The sequence below is a fragment of the Salvelinus fontinalis genome, chromosome 18 (genome assembly GCF_029448725.1).
Source record: "Salvelinus fontinalis isolate EN_2023a chromosome 18, ASM2944872v1, whole genome shotgun sequence".
NCBI classification, from domain to species: Eukaryota; Metazoa; Chordata; class Actinopteri; order Salmoniformes; family Salmonidae; genus Salvelinus; species Salvelinus fontinalis.
The window spans coordinates 19522575-19544165 of record NC_074682.1 but is presented as its reverse complement, the minus strand read 5'-3'; the positions used below and the strand labels follow the sequence as shown (position 1 = coordinate 19544165).

Sequence of the window (21591 nt, the reverse complement as noted above, 5' to 3'; positions counted from 1 at the left end):
CTTCACTCCAAAGCCAGCACATATCATCAGAGAGAGAGAGAACAAAGTGAGTGAGTGAACAGAGAAGAAAATAGAAAGGAGTGAGTGAGATAAGGGGGAGAGAAAAAGAAGGATAGTGTGGTAGGGTGCAGAATGAGAGAGTGGCTGCCTCTGTCTGTCTTCGAGGACAGCCTCCAGACTGCTGAATAATTACACTTCACTTTGCATCATAAACATGTGGTTTATGGCTCCAATCTGTTCTGTTGAGCAGTGACCTGTCAGGGCATTCAACTAGCCAGATACCACTACAGGCAGGATGAACTCTATCTGAGCGGGGTGGGGGTAGGAGGGGTCTGGCGAGAGCTTGGTTTGGGGAGCAAGCCGCTTAATTGTGATCCCTCGACTCAATTAAGACAAAACACAGTTTCACAGGTTTAGAGTGGCATTTTCGCCTCTCGTGATGGGACTCGATCGGTTCAGCTGAGGTTGATGCCTTTGATACTGACGCTTTCCACTTTCACTGGGTATGAACAGAGAAAGGGGACTTACTTTATCACACAGGAATAGTGAGAGGGTTACATGGCATGAGCCGTCACGATAGCCATCTCATGGGATGTTCAACCCCTGACTCGTTCTTTTTTTCTCTGGCACACGTAACGTGTTTACAGGGTGTGTAATGACAGCTTTACACCTGTAGAATTCTGTTTACGTGTACCTGACGTGTTGTTGGTGTGTCGCTACCATGGGTGGTGCCAGCGTCCATCACCTAGCACTGTAAATGATCTACTCACTCCATGTAATTAACAACTCATGAATAATTCAACAGGAAACGAATCTTCTGACACTGAAATAAATACCCCCCAGTGTAAACTGTGCTATTTATGAGTATCATGACAAATGTCAGTCAAATTAAATTCAGAAAGTGTGTGTGTGTGTGTGTGTGTGTGTGTGTGTGTGTGTGTGTGTGTGTGTGTGTGTGTGTGTGTGTGTGTGTGTGTGTGTGTGTGTGTGTGTGTGTGTGTGTGTGTGTGTGTGTGTGTGTGCCACATTCGGCATACAGCGCATGTGAGTTTGCGTTTTGTTATTTCAGAGAAGGAGGGTTGAACATCACAGAGTGCTGTTGGTGAATCACATCCACAGTAGTTAACACAGCTAACTCACAACAAACTCAGAAATAAAGTCTAACATTTCTATTGGACATATCTCCTCAACCAGCTGAAGTTGCACACTGTTGTCTTTTCATAGGCTATGAATCAACACGTACAGTTTTGTACTACTTCACTGCTGAATTTTGTATTTTCAGGCAACACCAAGAAACAAAGGGGACATACCATATTGATGGTAAAGCGAACTAAACGTATTTGCCCTTCACTTTGAAAATATAATAATTTTGCCAATTCTGAAGAACAATACATTTGAGTCCATCATAACACCAATAGAGTATTGAATGTCTTGAATACTTACACGCGACTTAACATAACCAAAACAGAAGAGACAAGAAAAAGTAAAAGATTTACAAATGAAATTATACACAAACATAAAAGCTATCGGTCTCTCTGAGAAACAGACTTGCGCATGACACACACACACACACACACACACGCACACACACACACACACACACACACACACACACACACACACACACACACACACACACACACACACACACACACACACACACACACACACACACACACACACACACACACACACACACACACACACTGTATGTACAGCTGGGAGCGAGCGAGACGAGCATTCCGTGGGCTCTTGTAGCTGCGAGTGCTAGGCCAGCCAGCGTACACTCTGGTTTGTCAATCGCCTGTCAACTCCTCGCTCTGAGACATATCCTCCCAAACACAGAGGAGAAAGTGTGCTTCTCCAAATGAGGCCAGACAGAAAATGGCTGCTACAGCTACAAAAGCTCCTGACAAGAACTGGCTTAAACCTTCAGCACCCCAGTCAACTAGAGGAAGGCACGTACCAAAGCATGACAGATCAAAAACATAACATCTTACTTATTGGATTAGTGCTGACCATGGTTTCTTTAGTGGTCTTTTGTTCTTACCTGCACCAAGACAAAGAATCTCTTCTTCCATCTCTTCCACACATTTTTACCAATAGCCCATAGGTACCTAAGTAAACAAAGCAATGGTTTAGTAACAAGTTGTGTAGTCTATGGTGGATGGCCTTTCTACAGAGGCTGCTTTAGAATATTAAACCTTGCGTTGCATCATTATTTCATAGAGAGGTGGCATGCTGAAAAAGCATGTACATTTTTCCTTTTACGTTATAATGAGCAATATATACAACACTTTGAGTGAATGGCAATTGGCGAATAATAGCAGAGATATATGTGTTACAGTACAAGGTCTCTGCTGACCTCTTATGGTAAAAAGTTGTTACTGCTACCTTTTACTGTGAAAAGGGTTTAGAGCTAGAATGACCAATTTTCTGTTTGTGAAAGGTTAGGTTTGTGAAAGTGGAAAATTTACTGTTTTCTGATTTTAACTTAATTCAGTGCAGAACATGGTTCAGGGATGGGAGTGACATCCAGAACTCCAGCTCCAGTATGAGCCAGTGGACGTCCCTACATGTGGGTATGATGACTGTACTCTGGTTTGTTGAGTGCTATCATTAGATTTACATTGTAGTCATTTAGCAGGCATTCTTATCCAGAGTGACTTACAGTAAGTAGTGAGTGCATACATTTGAGTTTTTTAAAACTTCTATCAGTCTTGAGTCTGTGGGAGTGCCGACTGAGTGTTGTGTTGCTGTGTATCTTGTTGTGTTGTGAAGAGATCAGAGCATGAAGAAGAAATGAACATCTGAGGGTGAGGACCCCAGCTCTGACTGCCTCTGTCCGCTCCTCCCCCTGGCTTGCCTGCCTCTGTCGGTGTATCCCCCTGGCCGGGCGAGGGGTACCCTGGCTTGCCTGCCTCTGTCTGTGTATCCCCCTGGTTAGTTTAGGGACATCAGGGCTTCTCTCTCTGAATAAACTAGTGCCAAAGGAGCAGCGGGAAAGGGGGCTGAGGCTGGTACAGGCAGAGGCAGGTACAGGAAGCATAAGACCCAAACACAGGCTACTGCAGGGCCACCCCAGCATCACATCAGACCTCACAGGCCCTGTACAGGAAGCATATGGAGGAGAGTGAACGAGGGGGACAGGCGGCGCTCCTTAAAGCCCAGACACTGGGCTTCCCCCATAGAGCAGGACACACACACACAGTGGAGGAGATCGGAGGAGGGAGGAACGTTAACGTTTCCTTATGTCTCTGAGTTGGTGCTGTCACATCACTTACATCAATAGCCATTATTAAAAAATATACATTTAACTAGGCAAGTCAGTTAAGAACAAATTCTTATTTACAATGACGGCCTAGGAACAGTGGGTTAACTGCCTTGTTCAGGAGCAGAACGACAGATTTTTACCTTCTCTGCTCGGGGATTTGATCCAGCAACCTTTCAGTTACTGGCCCCACACTCTAACCACTAGGCTACCTGTCACCCCACTGGCTTAATCACAATCATTATTTGCTATTTGATCTGGGGTGAGGAGAATGTCAATCCCTTTTACTTGATATCCATTCATGACAGTCAGAATTCTTACTCTTATTCAATGTGCTCTTTAACATGGTCATGTCTTACATATTAGTGTGAGGCTATGTGCACTTTGTTAATGACTGATCCCAGGCAATGGCACCAACAAAGCGGTGAAATACTGAAGAAGAAGACTTCCTTTTGTTATTTAGCAAACATTATGTAAGCTTGATAAATGCAGTACAACAATATTTGAGAAAATGTAAAAATGTCAGATGTCACAGTGCCAATTACATAGTAATGTTCAATGTATGTTGAAGATAATAGATTTAATGTTTAAGGTTAAAGATAAAGATAAAGGTTGCCTGCTTTGGTAACAGTCGATCGGCCGTCTGGAAGTGTGTGTTATGCACTAATGGTCGGCCCACTAGATGGCAGCATATCACTGCATCTGAGAAAGATATGATTTGATCTAGAGTTTCAGCGCAATGTAGCTTACCCACAGTGCTTCATGTTTTGTGGTTTGTCCATGCGGATGGCCAGTTTGATCTTTAGGTCACTGTCAGGGCAGCCTTTGGACACGGACATCTTGTGTAGTTCTGACTGTTTGGGACTGTTAGGGGTCGGATGGAGTACCACCTGGAAGCACAAAGACACATATCTATTATAGTCAAGCCATACATAAAACACACAGCCACGTAAGGTTGTATCAATGTATATGTATTTGTATAATGTATGTAATAGATCGTAACAATGTATACTCCCTATTCACATCAATGGCAACCATTTTGAAATCTGAAAAGCAAGTTCATTGCTAACTGTGTCTATGTCTGGCTCCAGTTCTGTAGGCTCTTACCCTGCCAAGCTCTTTGTCCTCCAGGGCCAGGACTCCTGTGCTCTCAGTGAACAACTTCACCTTGACAGCAGGCAGGGGGTGTGTGGTGGTGAAGTCCCCCTGGGTCCCCCAGCTGAAACACACAGAAGACCATAGGGTGAGACGGGTTAAAGAGTGACATGACATTGTTCCACATCAAATGTGACCCATTTCAGGAAACTAGGCGCATGTCGAAGGTCACTACTTCACAGGAGAGCTGTTTGAACGTAAACGTTAAAAACAAATCAAAATGCGTTTTTTGGCATGAAATGCCTTCTCGAACATGTGACCTTTCATGTGCCTTAATAACAAACTTGTATGCCATCTGTAAATACTAATAAAATTGCTAAAATACGAACCTAGTTGATTTAGATACAGAAAAAGTGAGCAACCTTCCTGTTAGCCATGATTGACTGAGATAATGAGTGGGCTGGACATGCCGAAAGATGAGTTTGGATTGGTCTGCCATATAGTACGCTTCTGTCTATTTGAGCTGGTCAGTATGTGTAGGTAATCCTGTCTAACGCGGCTTTAAAAAAATGATGTATTGCGTAGTAAAACTACAAGTGTTGCTCTCCACTTTCTGGAGGACCGAGTTTTGAAATCAGTGGAATACATGTATATATCTAAGGAGATGGAGAAAACACATCTCTGGATTACATCTTCAAACTAAGGGCAACCATGGCATCCATGATAGGAGAAGCGTCCATCCATGATAGTCTAGCTACAGAAAGTGGTTTCATTTCAAGTTAAAGTGTACTGTTAGCTAGCTAACGTTAGCTGGCTGGCTCACTAGCTAACGTTACGTGTATGATCTTATTATTCGTATCTCAGAGCCATTTGCTTGGCTAGATATAGCTTAATGTTAGCTAGCTAACATTGGACTCGGTTGGTTAGCTACCTGCAGATTCATGCAGGGTTGTAACATCATGAGTTGGGATTATGGTCCATTGTTTAGCTAGTTACCTAGCGAACATTCAAAGGCCATTTTCTCAAAAGTGAGGTAACAAGTTTATCAACTTTCAAAGCAGAATTACTTTCCCATTGTTCCTCAAATGCAGTGTATGATATGGCATTTTGTAGCTCTGTTTCTCTGCTTTTATCCAATGTAAAAAACACTATTTCAAATTTTCCTACTTAAGACCGAATCAAGGCGGTCAGTCACAAATATTATTGGTTGCGTACACATATATTTTGCATTTGTTGGGTGTAGGAAAATGCTTATTATAGTGTGTATAGACTAAATATGAATAGAAAAGGTGTACAGCAGTAGTTATATAGGATGAGCCTTGACTAGAATACAGTATATACATATAAAGTGGGTAAAACAGTATGTAAACATTATTAAAGTGACCAGTGTTCAATTACTATCTACAGTACATCTCTAAGGTGCAGGGTCGACTAACCAGGTGGTAGCCGGCTAGAAACAGTGACTAAAGTTCAGGGCAGGGTACTGGGCGGAGCAAGGCTGTAGGTGACTACTTAACAGTCTGATGGCCTGGAGATAAAAACTGTTTTTCAGTCTCTCGGTCCCAGCTTTGATGCACCTGTACTGGCTCCGCCTTCTAGTGGGGTGAACAGGTCGTGGCTTGGGTGGCGGAGGTCCTTGCTTATCTTCTTGGTCGTTTTGTGACACTGGGTGCTGTAGATATCCTGGAGGGCAGGCAGTATGCCCCCATTGATGCGTTGGGCTGACTGCACCACCCTCTGGACATTCCTGTAGTTGCGGACGGTGCAGGAATCACTGCTGTACCAGGCGGTGATACAGCCCATCAGGATGCTCTCAATTGTGCATCTGTAGAAGTTTGTGAGGGTCTTATGTGCACACTGCCCCCAGAATGAGGTGGAAACTGAGCTGCACTTCCTAACCTCCTGCCAAATGTATGACCATTTGGAGACACATATTTCCCTTAGATTCCCTTAGATATTTCCCACAGACCCCAAAATAATTTGAAAACAAATCCAATTTTGATAAACTTCCATATCTATTGGGTGAAATACCACAGTGTGCAATCATAGCAGCAAGATGTGTGACATGTTGCCACAAGAAAATGGCAGCCAATTAAGAACACCATTGTAAATACAGCCTATATTTACATTTATTTATTTTCCCTTTTGTACTTTAACTATTTGCACATCATTACAACACTGTATATATACACAATATGACATTTGATATGTCTTTATTATTTTGTGTCACAAGACGCAGCGTTGTATGCGTACATTCTATATTTATTAAAGAATGAACACTGAACAAACTGTAATATTGGTATATATTGTGTAATATTGTAAGTGTAATATTGTGTGTGTGCATGTATGACAAACCCACTGTATTCAGAATACACTCACTCTGTGATGGAGAGATAGCACAGGGGAAACCATGACATCTTGACACCACAACCGCAATTTCATCATTCCAATATCATTCAGTATGCTTTTGGGATGCACCACAACCTACTGTGGACTATCTCTGAGCTGTTAGGTGTTTCCCCTGTGTGTGTCACTTCTCACTGATGTGCTGCATCACATTTCTATGTGGTCTCTTATCTGTGAAAAATATTATAAGTTTTGCACTTAAGTATTGTACACTGTCGTGGAATTATTGCAATCAAAAGGAGAGACTTTTACATTTCTTCAAAACAATCCAACTTTATTATTTAATTACTGCAGTAATGAAGCTTGTCAATGAACCCCCCCCCCCATTTTGTCGTTGAGCTCTCAACGAATCAACTAGGGGGGGCCTAGTTGATTCGTTGAGAGCTCAACGACAAAATATACCATGGCCTTTAATAGCAAAGATACACCCCCTTCAGTCTTCATGACAAACAACAGATGTATGGAATGGGTCACAAGGTTAAGATTTGTATGAAAGGTACTTATAATTCACAGCAAACAGTATCTGCTGTAAAAAATGTTCTCATTGTGTAGAGACCAGGGTCTGGTCCCAGAGTCATCTCTCCCTGGTACCTTATAGAACGGAAACATTAACTCATGCTATGGAATGCGGTCTCTTTAGGTTTATCACCCAAAGACATCGTAAATCTTCTGTCAGTGTTAAATCTCCCAGAGGCCCATCCTCAGTAGAACACACACAGATGAGTGTTCTAACAACCCTTATTCTGTTGCATAAAACAACAATTTGATGCAAATACAGTATAACATAATCTTGCAATTTTGCTCTCACAACACACAGCGGCTACCATCCATGAAGCATTTCCCAGATGTGACAGCTCCACAGAGTGAGTATTCATTTGTAAGGTTTAACTACTATACAAACAATATATATACACTACAGTTCTCTCTGCCTGCGGTGGGGGAGCACTGATACGGCAGAATGAAGACTAGTCTGTCCATCTCACTCTTTCACCCTCTCCATCGACCTCTCTCCGCACTTAAACTGTACGTATTTCAATCATTTTGCATGGTATAAAATGACCTGCTCTAAATGAAACACAGTATCCATGACAGATCCCACCAACGCCCTGAAAGCAGCCCCATTATGACCCATTAACAACAACCTATCAGGCTTGATGTCCAGCATCTGTTGAATTGCTGCTTTCCATCAACATGACCCACATCCCTCCAGCCCAGTAGCCACTGCCTTGGCAGGGAACACTTTGTGACACAGTGTTACAATGCTTCTGAATCATGAGCCCTGTGAGTCATGTGTAATAATACATTGGGCTCTGCCACTATAGAGTAGTGTGTGGAGTAGTGTGTAAGGGCTCACCAGTTGACTCACCACAGAACGGCCTGTCACACATGCACACGTTCCAAGTCAACAACAACACCACTCTAGTGGTACTAGCCTATGTATGAGTCATGGAGAAAATACTGCAATCTATTTCCCTGGGGTTTTTCCTCTGTTTGTCTTGTCAGAGCAGATTGCACTGGCAGAGTGCTGACTCTGCAATATTGACACCAATTGAGAGGGAAAAGATAATTTAATATAATAAATTACAGAGAAGCGGAATATTGCATGGATTTAAACAGAACACATTGAATATTCTCCAGATGGTTTTAATTGTGTAGTATTTAACAGCATACATTTACATACAATTAAATGTCTGTAAATATGTGTTTTAAGCAAAGTAGCTGTCCAAAGCCTGGTAATTCTGTTTTTACATACCACCTGTAGATGGCAGTCTAAGAGCTTGCAGAAATATGTAGGTACTTTCACTCAAACCATGAAAAGGAAAAACCAAGGAGGCCAACATCATTTCATCCATGCTCGAAAGAATAAGAAAATATGTTTGTGCAAAGTGATAAAAAAGAGATAAACAAAGGCCTTCATCAATGCTGTACAAATTCATTAGGAGAAGACACACCTGTTGTTCGTAAGAGGTGCAAGCAACTAGTTAAATAGATACCGGCGAATAGGGAAACAAAGGTCTCTTCTCAATGATATCTGTCCATTTGTTTTTATTCTTCTACATATTTCCTGTATACAGTATATGCCCTGGGCCCAGTTTTTCAAAAGTTGTCTTATTGGATTTTGGCAATCGGATAGGATTAAATGATAGCACTGGGTTTTTCAAAACTGAAAACAGATTCTGATCCTCCGAATAGGGATAAGGATTTAGTAATCAAATTTGACCTTTAATCAGGATTGTATTGAGCTTTTTCTTGATGCCAGTGGAAGGGTGGATTCAGGGTGGATTTAGAAAGGTGAAAGGCATTACAACCACAACATTTAAATGTAACTAAGGTGAGAAAGTTAAAAAAAACTTTGTTAGATCTGAAAATCAAAGGTTAAATATGTTAAATTGACTGCAGTAGGTATGTGGTAAGTTGTTCTATTGAGAAGTGTCAAACAAATGCATCTACTTAATGCTCGTAACGTCTGCTTCCAACTCACAGTCTCAAACACGTAGATCCCCTGAACGCAGCTCACTTTCCAGCCCACTTTCCAGCTCACACTCTCAAACACATAGATCCCCTGAACGCAGCTCACTTTCCAGCCCACTTTCCAGCTCACACTCTTAAACACATACACTGCTCAAAAAAATAAAGGGAACACTTAAACAACACAATGTAACTCCAAGTCAATCACACTTCTGTGAAATCAAACTGTCCACTTAGGAAGCAACACTGATTGACAATAAATTTCACATGCTGTTGTGCAAATGGAATAGACAAAAGGTGGAAATTATAGGCAATTAGCAAGACACCCCCCAAAACAGGAGTGATTCTGCAGGTGGTGACCACAGACCACTTCTCAGTTCCTATGCTTCCTGGCTGATGTTTTGGTCACTTTTGAATGCTGGCGGTGCTCTCACTCTAGTGGTAGCATGAGACGGAGTCTACAACCCACACAAGTGGCTCAGGTGGTGCAGTTCATCCAGGATGGCACATCAATGCGAACTGTGGCAAAAAGGTTTGCTGTGTCTGTCAGCGTAGTGTCCAGAGCATGCAGGCGCTACCAGGAGACAGGCCAGTACATCAGGAGACGTGGAGGAGGCCGTAGGAGGGCAACAACCCAGCAGCAGGACCGCTACCGCCGCCTTTGTGCAAGGAGGTGCACTGCCAGAGCCCTGCAAAATGAACTTCAGCAGGCCACAAATGTGCATGTGTCAGCATATGGTCTCACAAGGGGTCTGAGGATCTCATCCTAAGTGGACAGTTTGATTTCACAGAAGTGTGATTGACTTGGAGTTACATTGTGTTGTTTAAGTGTTCCCTTTATTTTTTTGAGCAGTGTAGATCCCCTGAACGCAGCTCACTCTCCAGATCCCAATCACCTGAACTCTGAACACCTGTTCAGACACATGTATGTCATTATCACACACTATTTAGTTTAGTTCTTTGCACCCCGTCATTGTGAGGTATTGTTTGTTTTGTGACACACTTCTATTCAGAGTGCTGTTTTTCTGGTAATTTAATCCTCCCGTGTATGATAGTTTTTGCCTGCCTCACTAATGCCTTTTGCCTATTCCCTGCTCCCTGCCTGTACTTTAGCCTATCGGATTTCCTGTTATCAACCTATTGCCTGATCTCCCGAATGACTTTACTAGCCTTTTCCCTGCCTGTACTGTTGTCATTTTGAATCCCCTGTGTATGACCTTCTGCCTGCCCCTGGACCCAGCTACCTGCCTCCTCCTGTGGTATTTTAATAATAAACACCTGCTGCGCCCTGCGCTTGAAACCAGCTCTATGTCTCCCATCGTGTTCATTACAATTCTAAGTGATATGCAAGCTATATTATTTTTTATCAAGTTACCTTTATTCAAGTAGTTTACTTTATGTGTTTGCCTATGAGTGTGTAGAAGTAGTACCACAATCTGTCTAGTAGATGGCAAGGTGTAGGCCTGTTCAAAGCAAAAAATCCAGATTCTGTGATCTTGATATTGTGGTATCTGGATCAGAATGATCCTATCTGATTATTTTCTGAAAAACCATCTCAAAAACAGCCAGATTGATTTGATCCTGGTTAGCAACAAATAGGATTACAGAATCCGGATCATTCTGATCCAGATACAAATGTGAACGTGTTGGCTGTCATTTTGGCTAAACAAAATGCTAACATAACTCACCAAGTACAGTGGATGGCAATATAGATACTTATCCAAACCACTGAAAATCTGGATTCAGTGATCTTGATATTGTGGTATCTGGATCAGAATGATCCTATCTGATTATTTTTGAAAAGAAAGTCTCAAAAACAGCCAGATCTATCTGATCCTGGATAAATTGTATAATTAGAGAATCATTCTGACCCCCCCCCCCACAATTTTTTTTGGAAAAACCGGCACCTGATGATTCCCAATTCGGCAGTAACTAACTAACCCGTTCAGTACAAAAAAACGGTGTGCAATGTTCAATTAAACGGAAACAATGCTGTTTTGAATGACCTTTTCAAAAACTGGGAGGGGTTTAGTTGTGGGTTGAGGAACGCTTCAGTGTAGCCGTTGCCCTTTAAAGCGCAACTGAAGGCAATAGAGTACCACAGTATGAGTCGTAATACCCATAAAACCTAGAGGTCAAACAGGGAAAGGGTTCCAATATTTTTTCCCATTGGGGATTTTAGAAACACTTAATAAGGTATGTGTTTCATGTAGGCTTACCCTGGCGTAACGTTTGATAACCATGTAAATCTCTCTTGTTATGACTGGTTATTCTTTAAAAGTGCTTTCCTCACCATCTTAAATAGGCTTGCCCCATTCAAAAAATGTAGAACCAGGAAGAGATAAGCCCTTGGTTCACTCCAGACCTGACTGCCCTTGACCAGTACAAACACATCCCGTGGCGTACTGCTTTAGCATCGAATAGCCCCCGCGATATGCAACTTTTCAGGGAAGTTAGGAACCAATATACACAGGCAGTTAGGAAAGCAAAGGCTAGCTTTTTCAAACAGAAATTTGTATCCTGAAGCACAAACTCCAAAAAGTTCTGGGACACTGTAAAGTCCATGGAGAATAAGAGCACCTCCTCCCAGCTGCCCACTTCACTGAGGCTAGGAAACACTGTCACCACCGATAAATCCACGATAATTGACAATTTCAATAAGCATTGCTCTATGGCTGGACATGCTTTCCACCTGGGTACCCCTACCCCGGTCAACAGCCCTGCACCCCCCACAGCAACTTATCCAAGCATCCCACATTTCTCCTTCACCCAAATCCAGATAGCTGATGTTCTGAAAGAGCTTCAAAATCTGGACCCATACAAATCAGCCGGGCTAGACAATCTGGACCATCTCTTTCTAACATTATCCGCCGAAATTGTTGCAACCCCTATCACTAGCCTCTTCTCTTTCGTATCGTCTGAGAACCCCAAAGATGGCAAAGCTGCCGCGGTCATCCCCCTCTTCAAAGGGGGAGACACTCTAGACCCAAACTGCTACAGACCTATATCTATCCTACCCTGCCTTTCTAAGGTCTTCGAAAGCCAAGTTAACAAACAGATCACCGATCATTTCGAATCCCACCGTACCTTCTCCGCTATGCAATCTGGTTTCAGAGCTGGTCATGGGTGCACCTCAGGCATGCTCAAGGTTCTAAATGATATCATAACCGCCATCGATAAGAGACAATACTGTGCAGCTGTATTCATCGACCTGGCCAAGGCTTTGACTCTGTCAATCACCACATTTTTATCGGCAGACTCAACAGCCTTGGTTTGTCAAATGACAGCCTCGCCTGATTCAACAACTACTTCTCAGACAGAGTTCAGTGTGTCAAATCAGAGGGCCTGATGTCCGCACCTCTGTCAGTCTCTATGGGGGTGCCACAGGGTTCAATTCTGAGGCCGACTCTCTTCTCTGTATATATCAATGATGTCGCTCTTGCTGCTGGTGATTCTCTGATCCACCTCTACGTAGACGACACCATTCTGTATACTTCTGGCCCTTCTATGGACACTGTGTTAACTAACCTCCAGACGAGCTTCAATACCATACAACTCTACTTCCGTGGCCTCCAACTGCTCTTAAATGCTAGTAAAACTAAATGCATGCTCTTCAACCGATCGCTGCCCGCACCTGCCCGCCCGTCCAGCATCACTACTCTGGACGGTTCTGACTTAGAATATGTTGACAACTACAAATACCTAGGTGTCTGGTTAGACTGTAAACTCTCCTTCCAGACTCACATTAAGCATCTCCAATCCAAAATTAAATCTAGAAACGGCTCCGTATTTCACAACAAAGCATCCTTCACTCATGCTGCCAAACATACCCTCGTAAAACAGACTATCCTACCGATCCTTGACTTCGGCGATGTCATTTACAAAATAGCCTCCAACACTCTACTCAGCAAATCGGATGCAGTCTATCACAGTGCCATCCGTTTTGTCACCAAAGCCCCATACACTACCCACCACTGCGACCTGTATGCTCTCGTTGGCTGGCCCTCGCTTCAAATTCGTCACCAAACCCACTGGCTCCAGGTCATTTATAAGTCTTTGCTAGGTAAAGCCCCGCCTTATCTCAGCTCACTGGTCACCATAGCAGCACCCACCCGTAGCACACGCTCCAGCAGGTATATTTCACTGGTCACCCCCAAAGCCAATTCCTACTTTGGCCGCCTTACCTTCCAGTTCTCTGCTGCCAATGACTGGAATGAATTGCAAAAATCACTGAAGCCGGAGACTCATATCTCTCTCACTTGCTTTAAGCACCAGCTGTCAGAGCAGCTCACAGATCACTGCACCTGTACATAGCCCATCCAACTATTTCATCCCCATACTGTTATTTATTTATTTTGCTCCTTTGTACCCCAGTAACCCTCTACTTGCACATTCATCTTCTGCACATCTATCACTCCAGTGTTTAATTGCTATATTGTAATTATTTCCAGTTTTTAATTGCAATATTGTAATTATTTCATTTACATTTACATTTAAGTCATTTAGCAGACGCTCTTATCCAGAGCGACTTACAAATTGGTGCATTCACCAATTATTTCGCCACTATGGCCTATTTATTGCCTTACTTCCTTATCCTACTTCATTTGCACACACTGTATATAGACTTTTTCTATTGTATTATTGAATATGTTTGTTTATTCACATGTGTAACTCTGTGTTGTTGTTTGTATCGCACTGCTTTGCTTTATCTTGGTCAGGGCACAGTTGTAAATGAGAACTTGTTCTCAACTAGCCCACCTGGTTAAATAAAGGTGAAATTAAATCAAAATAAAATAAAAGTACGGTCACTGTGGGGACGTCGTTGTCGATGCACTTATTGATGAAGCCGGTGACGGAGGTGCTATTCTCCTCAATGCCAATTGCATGAATAAAACAGTTGAGTTATCTTAAGTTAAGTTATCTTAGATTATTGTAGATTCATTATGACTATTTTGAAGAAGTGATTACTGGCTTTGTTCCTATGGTGTCTCATGGGCGACAAACATCTAACTGCCATATCAAACCACACCAGTGGAGGCTTCTCAGAAGCGGAAGGGGATGAACTTCCTTCTCAGTGAATTTCACAAAAATGTAATTTGTGAAAAACATTTTAAAACGTGATCCTATTTAGATTTATTTAGTATAGTTTTATTCACGTCACCAAATAATTAATTAAAACACACTGTTATGCAATGAAGATCTACAGTAGCCTCAACAGCACTCTGTAGGGTAGCAACATGGTGTAGCCAGAGGACAGCTAGCTTCCATCCTCCTCTTGATACATTGACTTCAATACAAAACCTAGGAGGCTCATGGTTCTCACCCCCTTCCATAGACTTACACAGTAATTATGACAACTTCCGGAAGACATCCTCCAACCTATCAGAGCTCTTGCAGCATGAACTGACATGTTGTCCACCCAATCAAAGGATCAGAGAGTGAATTTACTACTGAACACATAAACTACAGCTAGCTTGCACTGCTGATCATAAAATGTGGTGAGTAGTTGACTCAAAGAAAGAGAAAGACAATAGTTGAACAGTTTTCAACAAATTAATTTATTAAAAAATAAAAAGAGAAGCAAGAGACAGAGTTTTTATTTTTTCAATTTCTGTTTCACTTACTTAGCTAGCAAATGCAGCTGGCTAGTTTAGCCTACTAAAACACCCGGCTCAAAAAGGGGGATGCTATGTTAGCTAGTTGGCAATGACTATCCAATACAACACTGGAACTCATCCAAGTCAAGGCTAAACTGCTTACTGACTATACACTAACTTTACTGCATGATTGTAGCAGGTTTACTAATGTATTAGTTCTATTAGCTATGTTGACTAGGATGTTACTTTAGCTAATATGGGGACAATGATGTAGGCTGTGTGTAGCGGTTATGACATGGTTTAGCTTGTGCATTGAAGCCCAAAAACATAGGGAAAAGGTGAGGAGGAGGAGACTGCATAGAGGCGAGAAGGAATACAATGTGGTTGCTATGAAAGTGAACCGTGTTTACGCGTGACCAGGGGTGTATTCATTCCACCGATTCTGTTGAAAAGCGTTTAAACGGAAGCAAATGAAACAAGGATAAAAATACCTGAATTTGTCCTATAGAAACTCTCGTTTGCAACTGTTGAACTAATGATTACTCCGTAGATAAGCTAGATGCAGGCAAGATTGTGCAAGGAGGATGTGAATGTGTCACTGTCTGCCCATGTGTCACTGTCTGTCACCTCATATTTTTCTCTCGACCTGTGTGTATCTAAATTGTAAGCTTTCATTCATAGGCTAGGTTGTAGCAACCTATTGATTCAAGTATCAAGTCGGAAATCCCATTTTTATTAATAAGCAGAGAAACACATGCGGAATCTATGCATTCAGTCACTCACATCACCCATTGCTTCATGCCAGACCCCGCCACACAAACCAAACAGAGCAAACTTTCAAGAACGATTTGGGGAAACGTGTCATTCAATACAACCGCCATGCAACATAACAAACGTTTAATCGAACTGAACACATCCCAGGTGTGTCGCAGCCTAGCAGGCGGCGTAGTGGTGTCGATGTACCCTTGAGCAAGGCACTTAACCCTAATTTGCTCCAGGGGCACTGTATTACCATGGCTAACCCTGTAAAACAACACATTTCACTGCACCTAGGGAAAGGGTATACCTAGTCAGTTGCACATCTGAATGCGTTCAACCGAAACGTGTCTTCTACCCCAACCCCTCTGAATCAAGAGGTGCGGGTGGCTGCTTTAATTGACGTCATTGGACCCGGGGAGCAGTTGTTGTTGGGGGTTAACTGCCTTGCTCTATGCCGCCCCCTATCCCGTGTATGTGACAATAAAACATCTTTAAGTATGTGTCTCCTAATTAATTTGTACAGCACTGATGAAGGCATATAAGCCGAAACGTATAATGTGGTAATTGCTGTTTCATTGTAACCTTGAGAGTGGACCAATTATTTATTTATACACTAGATGACTAACGGGGTACTGTTTTGAAGCCACCGCGCCTCCATCTTGGCACTTCCCCACCATAGTAAAAAATATTTTGGAAGCTATGGAAATGCATTTGTTATTGTGTTTTATTTATTTTATTTTTCCATTATTTTACCAGGTAAGTTGACTGAGAACTCGTTCTCATTTGCAGCAACGACCTGGGGAATAGTTACAGGGGAGAGGAGGGGGATGAATGAGCCAATTGTAAACTGGGGATTATTAGGTGACCATGATGGTTTGAGGGCCAGATTGGGAATTTAGCCAGGACACCGGGGTTAACACCCCTACTCTTACGATAAGTGCCATGGGATCTTTAATGACCTCAGAGAGTCAGGACACCCGTTTAACGTCCCATCCGAAAGACGGCACCCTATACAGGACAGCGTCCCCAATCATTGCCCTGGGGCATTGGGATATTTTTTTAGACCAGAGGAAAGAGTGCCTCCTACTGGCCCTCCAACACCACTTCCAGCAGCATCTGGTCTCCCATCCAGGGACTGACCAGGACCAACCCTGCTTAGCTTCAGAAGCAAGCCAGCAGTGGTATGCAGGGTGGTATGCTGCTGGCATTTGTTTTTTGCACGATTATTCTATTACAGACACCTTAAAGGGATACCTCGGGATTTTGGCCATGAGGCCCTTTATCTAGTTCCCCAGAGTCAGATGAACTCGTGGATTCCAATTGCATGTCTCTGTGTCCAGTATGAAGGAAGTTAGAGGTAGTTTCATGAGCCAATGCTAACTAGCGTTAGCACAATGACTGGAAGTCTATAGTATCTGCTGCTAGCAGATACCATAGATGTCCAGTCATTGCGTTAACTCTAGTTAGCAATTTCTCTAGTGTTAGTTTGGTACCGCTAGCCATGCTTACTTACAAGCCCTTAAACAACAATGCAGTTAAGAAAAAAAGTGTTAAGTATTTACTAAAATAAACTGAAGAAATAAGTAAATAAAAATTTATTTTTTTAATTAAAAATTTAAATTAGAAAAATAACAAATAATTAAGGAGCAACAATAAAATAACAGTAGCGAGGCTATATACTGACCTCACATCAACAAAATACTGAAATACAGGTAATTTTGACCTTGAAACATTTAATTGAAATACTGTAGAATTCCATTTATTCCTATGGAGTGCCAAAATAGTTGGCTTCAAAGCCTTTCATTGGTCATTACATAGCATCAGCAATACAGGGTTAATATACATCATTGGCACAGACCCTCACATTGGCTTTCTAGCTTGCATCACTGAAGTCTGGATTACATATCATAAAATAACATTACATAATGTATGTTGCTTTCAGAAAATGACAGATATAAATTGATGTCAGGATCACAGTATGTATTCCTCATTATAATGTGCCTGAGATGAGCACACTAACAGCAGCGTATGTGACGAGTCAAAAAAGTTAGTGCAAAAAGGATCAATGCAGATACACTGAACAAAAATATCAACACAACATGTAATGAGCTGAAAAAGATCACAGAAATGTCCCATATGTACAAATATATTATTTCTCCAAAATGTTGTGCACACATTTGTTTACATCCCTGATAGTGAGCATTTCTCCTTTGCAAAGATAATCCATCCAACCAACAGGTGTGGCTGATTAAACATCATGATCATTACACAAGTGCACCTTGTGCTGGGGACGATAGCAAACTGTGCAGTTTTGTCACACAACACAATGCCATAGATGTCTCATATTTTGAAGGAGCGTGCAGTTGGCATGCTGACTGCAGGAATGTCTACCAGAGCGGTTGCCAGAGAAATGGATGTTAAGTTCTCTACCATAAGCCACCTCCAACATAATTTTAGAGAATTTGGCAGTACATCCAAACGGCCTCACAACCCCAGACCACGTGTTTGGTGTTTTCTGGGTGAGCAGTTTTTTCTGATGTCAACGTTGTTAACCGAGTGCCCCATGGTGGTGTTGGTGTTACGGTATGGGCAGGCATAAGCTACGGACAATGAAAACCATTGCATTTTATCAATGGCAATTTTAATGCACAGAGATACCGTGACAAGATCCTGAGGCCCATTGTCGTGCCATTTATCCACCACCATCACCTCATGTTTCAACATGATAATGCACAGCCCCATGTCGCAAGGATCTGTTCACAGTTCCTGGAAGCTGAAAATGTCCCAGTTCTTCCATGGCCTGCATACTCACCAGACATGTCACCCATTGAGCATGTTTGGGATGCTCTGGATCGACATGTACGACAGAGTGTTCCAGTTCCCGCCAACATTCCACAGGCCACAATCAACAGCCTGAGCAACTCTATGCGAAGGAGATCTATCGTGCTGCATGAGGCAAATGGTGGTCACACCAGATACTGACTGGTTTTCTGACCCACGCCCTACCTTTCTTTCAAGGTATCTGTGACCAACAGATGCATATCTGTATTCCAAGGCATGTGAATTCCATAGATTAGGGCCTAATGTATTTATTGCAAGTGATTGATTTCCTTATATGAACTGTAACTCAGTAAAATCTTTGACTTTGTTGCATATTGCGTTTTATATTTTTGTTCAGTATAGTTAAATAGTTAACCAAATAGCTACCTGGACTTCTTATTTAGCAGTCTTATGGCTTGGGGGTACAGTAGAAGCTGTTCAGGGTCCTGTTGCTTCCAGACTTGGTGCATTGGTACTGCTTGCCATGCGGTAGCAGAGAGAACAGTCTATGACTTGGGTGGCTGGAGTCTTTGAAAATGTTTAGGGCTTTCCTCTGACACCGCCTGGTATATCTAGGGATGAGTGTATGTCTAAGCCTGGCTCGTGGCTGAGATGTGAGGCCTGGTGTTGGTTTGAGTCATGTTTAAGCCTCAGTAGCCATGAGCACAGGCCTGGGGCATTCCTATGGGACTTAGTAGTGATGTAAATCTCAGCTCAGCCACACGTGCGGAGCAGCACAACATAGTACAGCACAGAGCTGGAGCCACAAACATACACACCTACTAATGATGTGCGGGTTGACTCATAACCCAAAGATTTTTCTTTCATTATTTTAGGCTATCTGGTATTAGTGCATAAACCTAAGCTTTGGGGCTTAACTGTACATGCACCAAATAGACTACACAGCCAATTGCCAAACAATGCTTTTGGGAATGGGCAGAAAAAGTTCATGTCAATCCACAGAGGAAAAAAGGCCATTGTCAAAGTTCAATTCAGTAAGACAAAAGCTGCGATATGAGATTTGAAAATAAAGAGAAGGGAGAAAGAAAAGCAATATTTGGAAAATATGCTATAAAAAGGATGATAGCAGTGCCGGCTATGTTATGTGTGATGATTCTGAGGCGCTATACAAATTCGACAGTCACAAGACAGGACTTCAAAAAGGCCGATGGCATGTCAAGGGAACTGTAGTTTAGATGGGTTAAACAGAAACTTAAATCTGGAAACTGACTCTAGGTCTATAACTCACATTGCATGAATAAGAACTCCTGCAGAATTAACATTTCTTGCAGATATCTCATCAGAAACACGTTGGGTCACTTTCACAGCTTTCTTTTTTCTTACAACCGGTCAAACTCATGTAATTTTGACATTTTGCACAGAAAATCTTTCCTGTTTTTTTTTGTTGCTTTATAGTAATTTTTCCCCAGTACCGAAACGTCTTTGCTCAGCTAATGATGACAATGAAAACTTTACCAATGCCAACTAGATTGATGCATTCACTCCATCAATCTATTGCATTATTCTGTTGAGAAAGGGTTTATTTAGTCTTCTAGGGCCGACTCTCTTCTTTGTATATATCAATGAAGTTGCTCTTGCTGTTGGGGATTCTCTGATCCACCTCTACGCAGATGACGCCATTCTGTATACATCTGGCATTTCTTTGGACACTGTGTTAAACCTCCAAATGAGCTTCAATGCCATACAACACTCCTCACGTGGCCTCCAACTGCTATTAAATGCTAGTAAAACTAAATGCATGCTCTTCAACCAGTTGTTGCCCGCACCCGCCTGCCTGACTAGCATCACTACTCTGGACGGTTCTGACTTAGAATATGTGGACAACTACAAATGCCTAGGTGTCTGGTTAGACTGTAAACTCTCCTTCCAGACTCACATTAAGCATCTCCAATCTAAAATTAAATCTAGAAACGGCTTCCTATTTCGCAATAAAGTCTCCTTCACTCATGCTGCCAAACATACCCTCGTAAAACTGACTATCCTACCGATCCTTGACATCGGCGATGTCATTTACAAAATAGCCTCCAACACTCTACCCAGCAAACTGGATGTAGTCTATCACAGTGCCGTCTATCACAAAGCCCAATATACTACCCACCACTGCGACCTGTATGCTCTCGTTGGCTGACCCTCACTACATATTAGTCGCCAAACTCACTGGGTCCAGGTCATCTAAGTCTTTGCTCGGTAAAGCCCTGCCTTATCTCAGCTCACTGGTCACCATAGCAACACCCACCCGTAGCACGCGCTCCAGCAAGTATAGTTCACTGGTCATCCCCAAAGCCAACACTTCCTTTGGCCACCTTTCCTTCCAGGTCTCTGCTGCCAATGACTGGAACAAATTACAAAAATCCCTGAAGCTGGAGTCTTATATCTCCATCACTAACTTTAGGCATCAGCTGTCAGAGCAGCTTACCGATTACTGTACCTGTACACAGCCAATCTGTAAATAGCACACCCAACTACCTCAACCCCATATTGTTATTTATCCTCTTGCTCTTTTGCACCCCAGTATCTCTACTTGAACATCATCATCTGCACATCTATCACTCCAGTGTTAATGTTAAATTGTAATTATTTCGCCTCTATGGCCTATTTATTGCCTTACCTCCCTACATTTACACACACTGTACATAGATTTTTCTATTGTATTATTGACTGTACGTTTGTTTATGTGTAACTCTGTTTTTGTTTTTGTCGCACTGCTTTGTTTTATCTTGGCCAGGCCGCAGTTGTAAATGAGAACCTGGTTAAACAAATGTGAAATAAATAAAAAAGAGAAAGAGAAGCTACATTGTCACGCCCTGACCTTAGAGATCCTTTTTATGTCTCTATTTTGTTTTGGTCAGGGCGTGAGTTGGGGTGGGTATTCTATGTTCTATGTTATGTATTTCTTTGTGTTTGGCCGGGTGTGGTTCTCAATCAGAAGCAGCTGTCTATCGTTGTCACTGATTGAGAGCTATACTTAGGTAGCCCTTTTTTCCACCTGTCTTTGGGGGAAGTTGACTTTGTTTAGGGCACATAGCCTTCAGCTTCACGGTTTGTTTTTGTAGCATATATTATTTTTTTTGGCGTAATCTTTATAAATAAAGGAAAATGTACGCTTACCACGCTGCACCTTGGTCCTCTTCTGTTAACGGTCGTGACATACAT

The 21591-nt window shown here is 42.3% G+C and overlaps 1 protein-coding gene across 7 annotated transcripts in view; it reads right to left on the bottom strand.

The window, feature by feature from the left end:
- LOC129815121 (calcium-dependent secretion activator 1) overlaps positions 1-21591 on the bottom strand; it is a 186980-nt gene that overhangs the window by 80017 nt on the left and 85372 nt on the right. For all 7 annotated transcript variants that reach the window (XM_055868507.1, XM_055868511.1, XM_055868508.1 and 4 more), the window contains exons 7-9: positions 4379-4490; positions 4022-4161; positions 2051-2117 (exon numbers count right to left, since the gene is read on the bottom strand). In XM_055868507.1, the coding sequence (XP_055724482.1) occupies positions 2051-2117; positions 4022-4161; positions 4379-4490 (319 nt within the window). The remainder of the gene's footprint in view (positions 1-2050; positions 2118-4021; positions 4162-4378; positions 4491-21591) is intronic.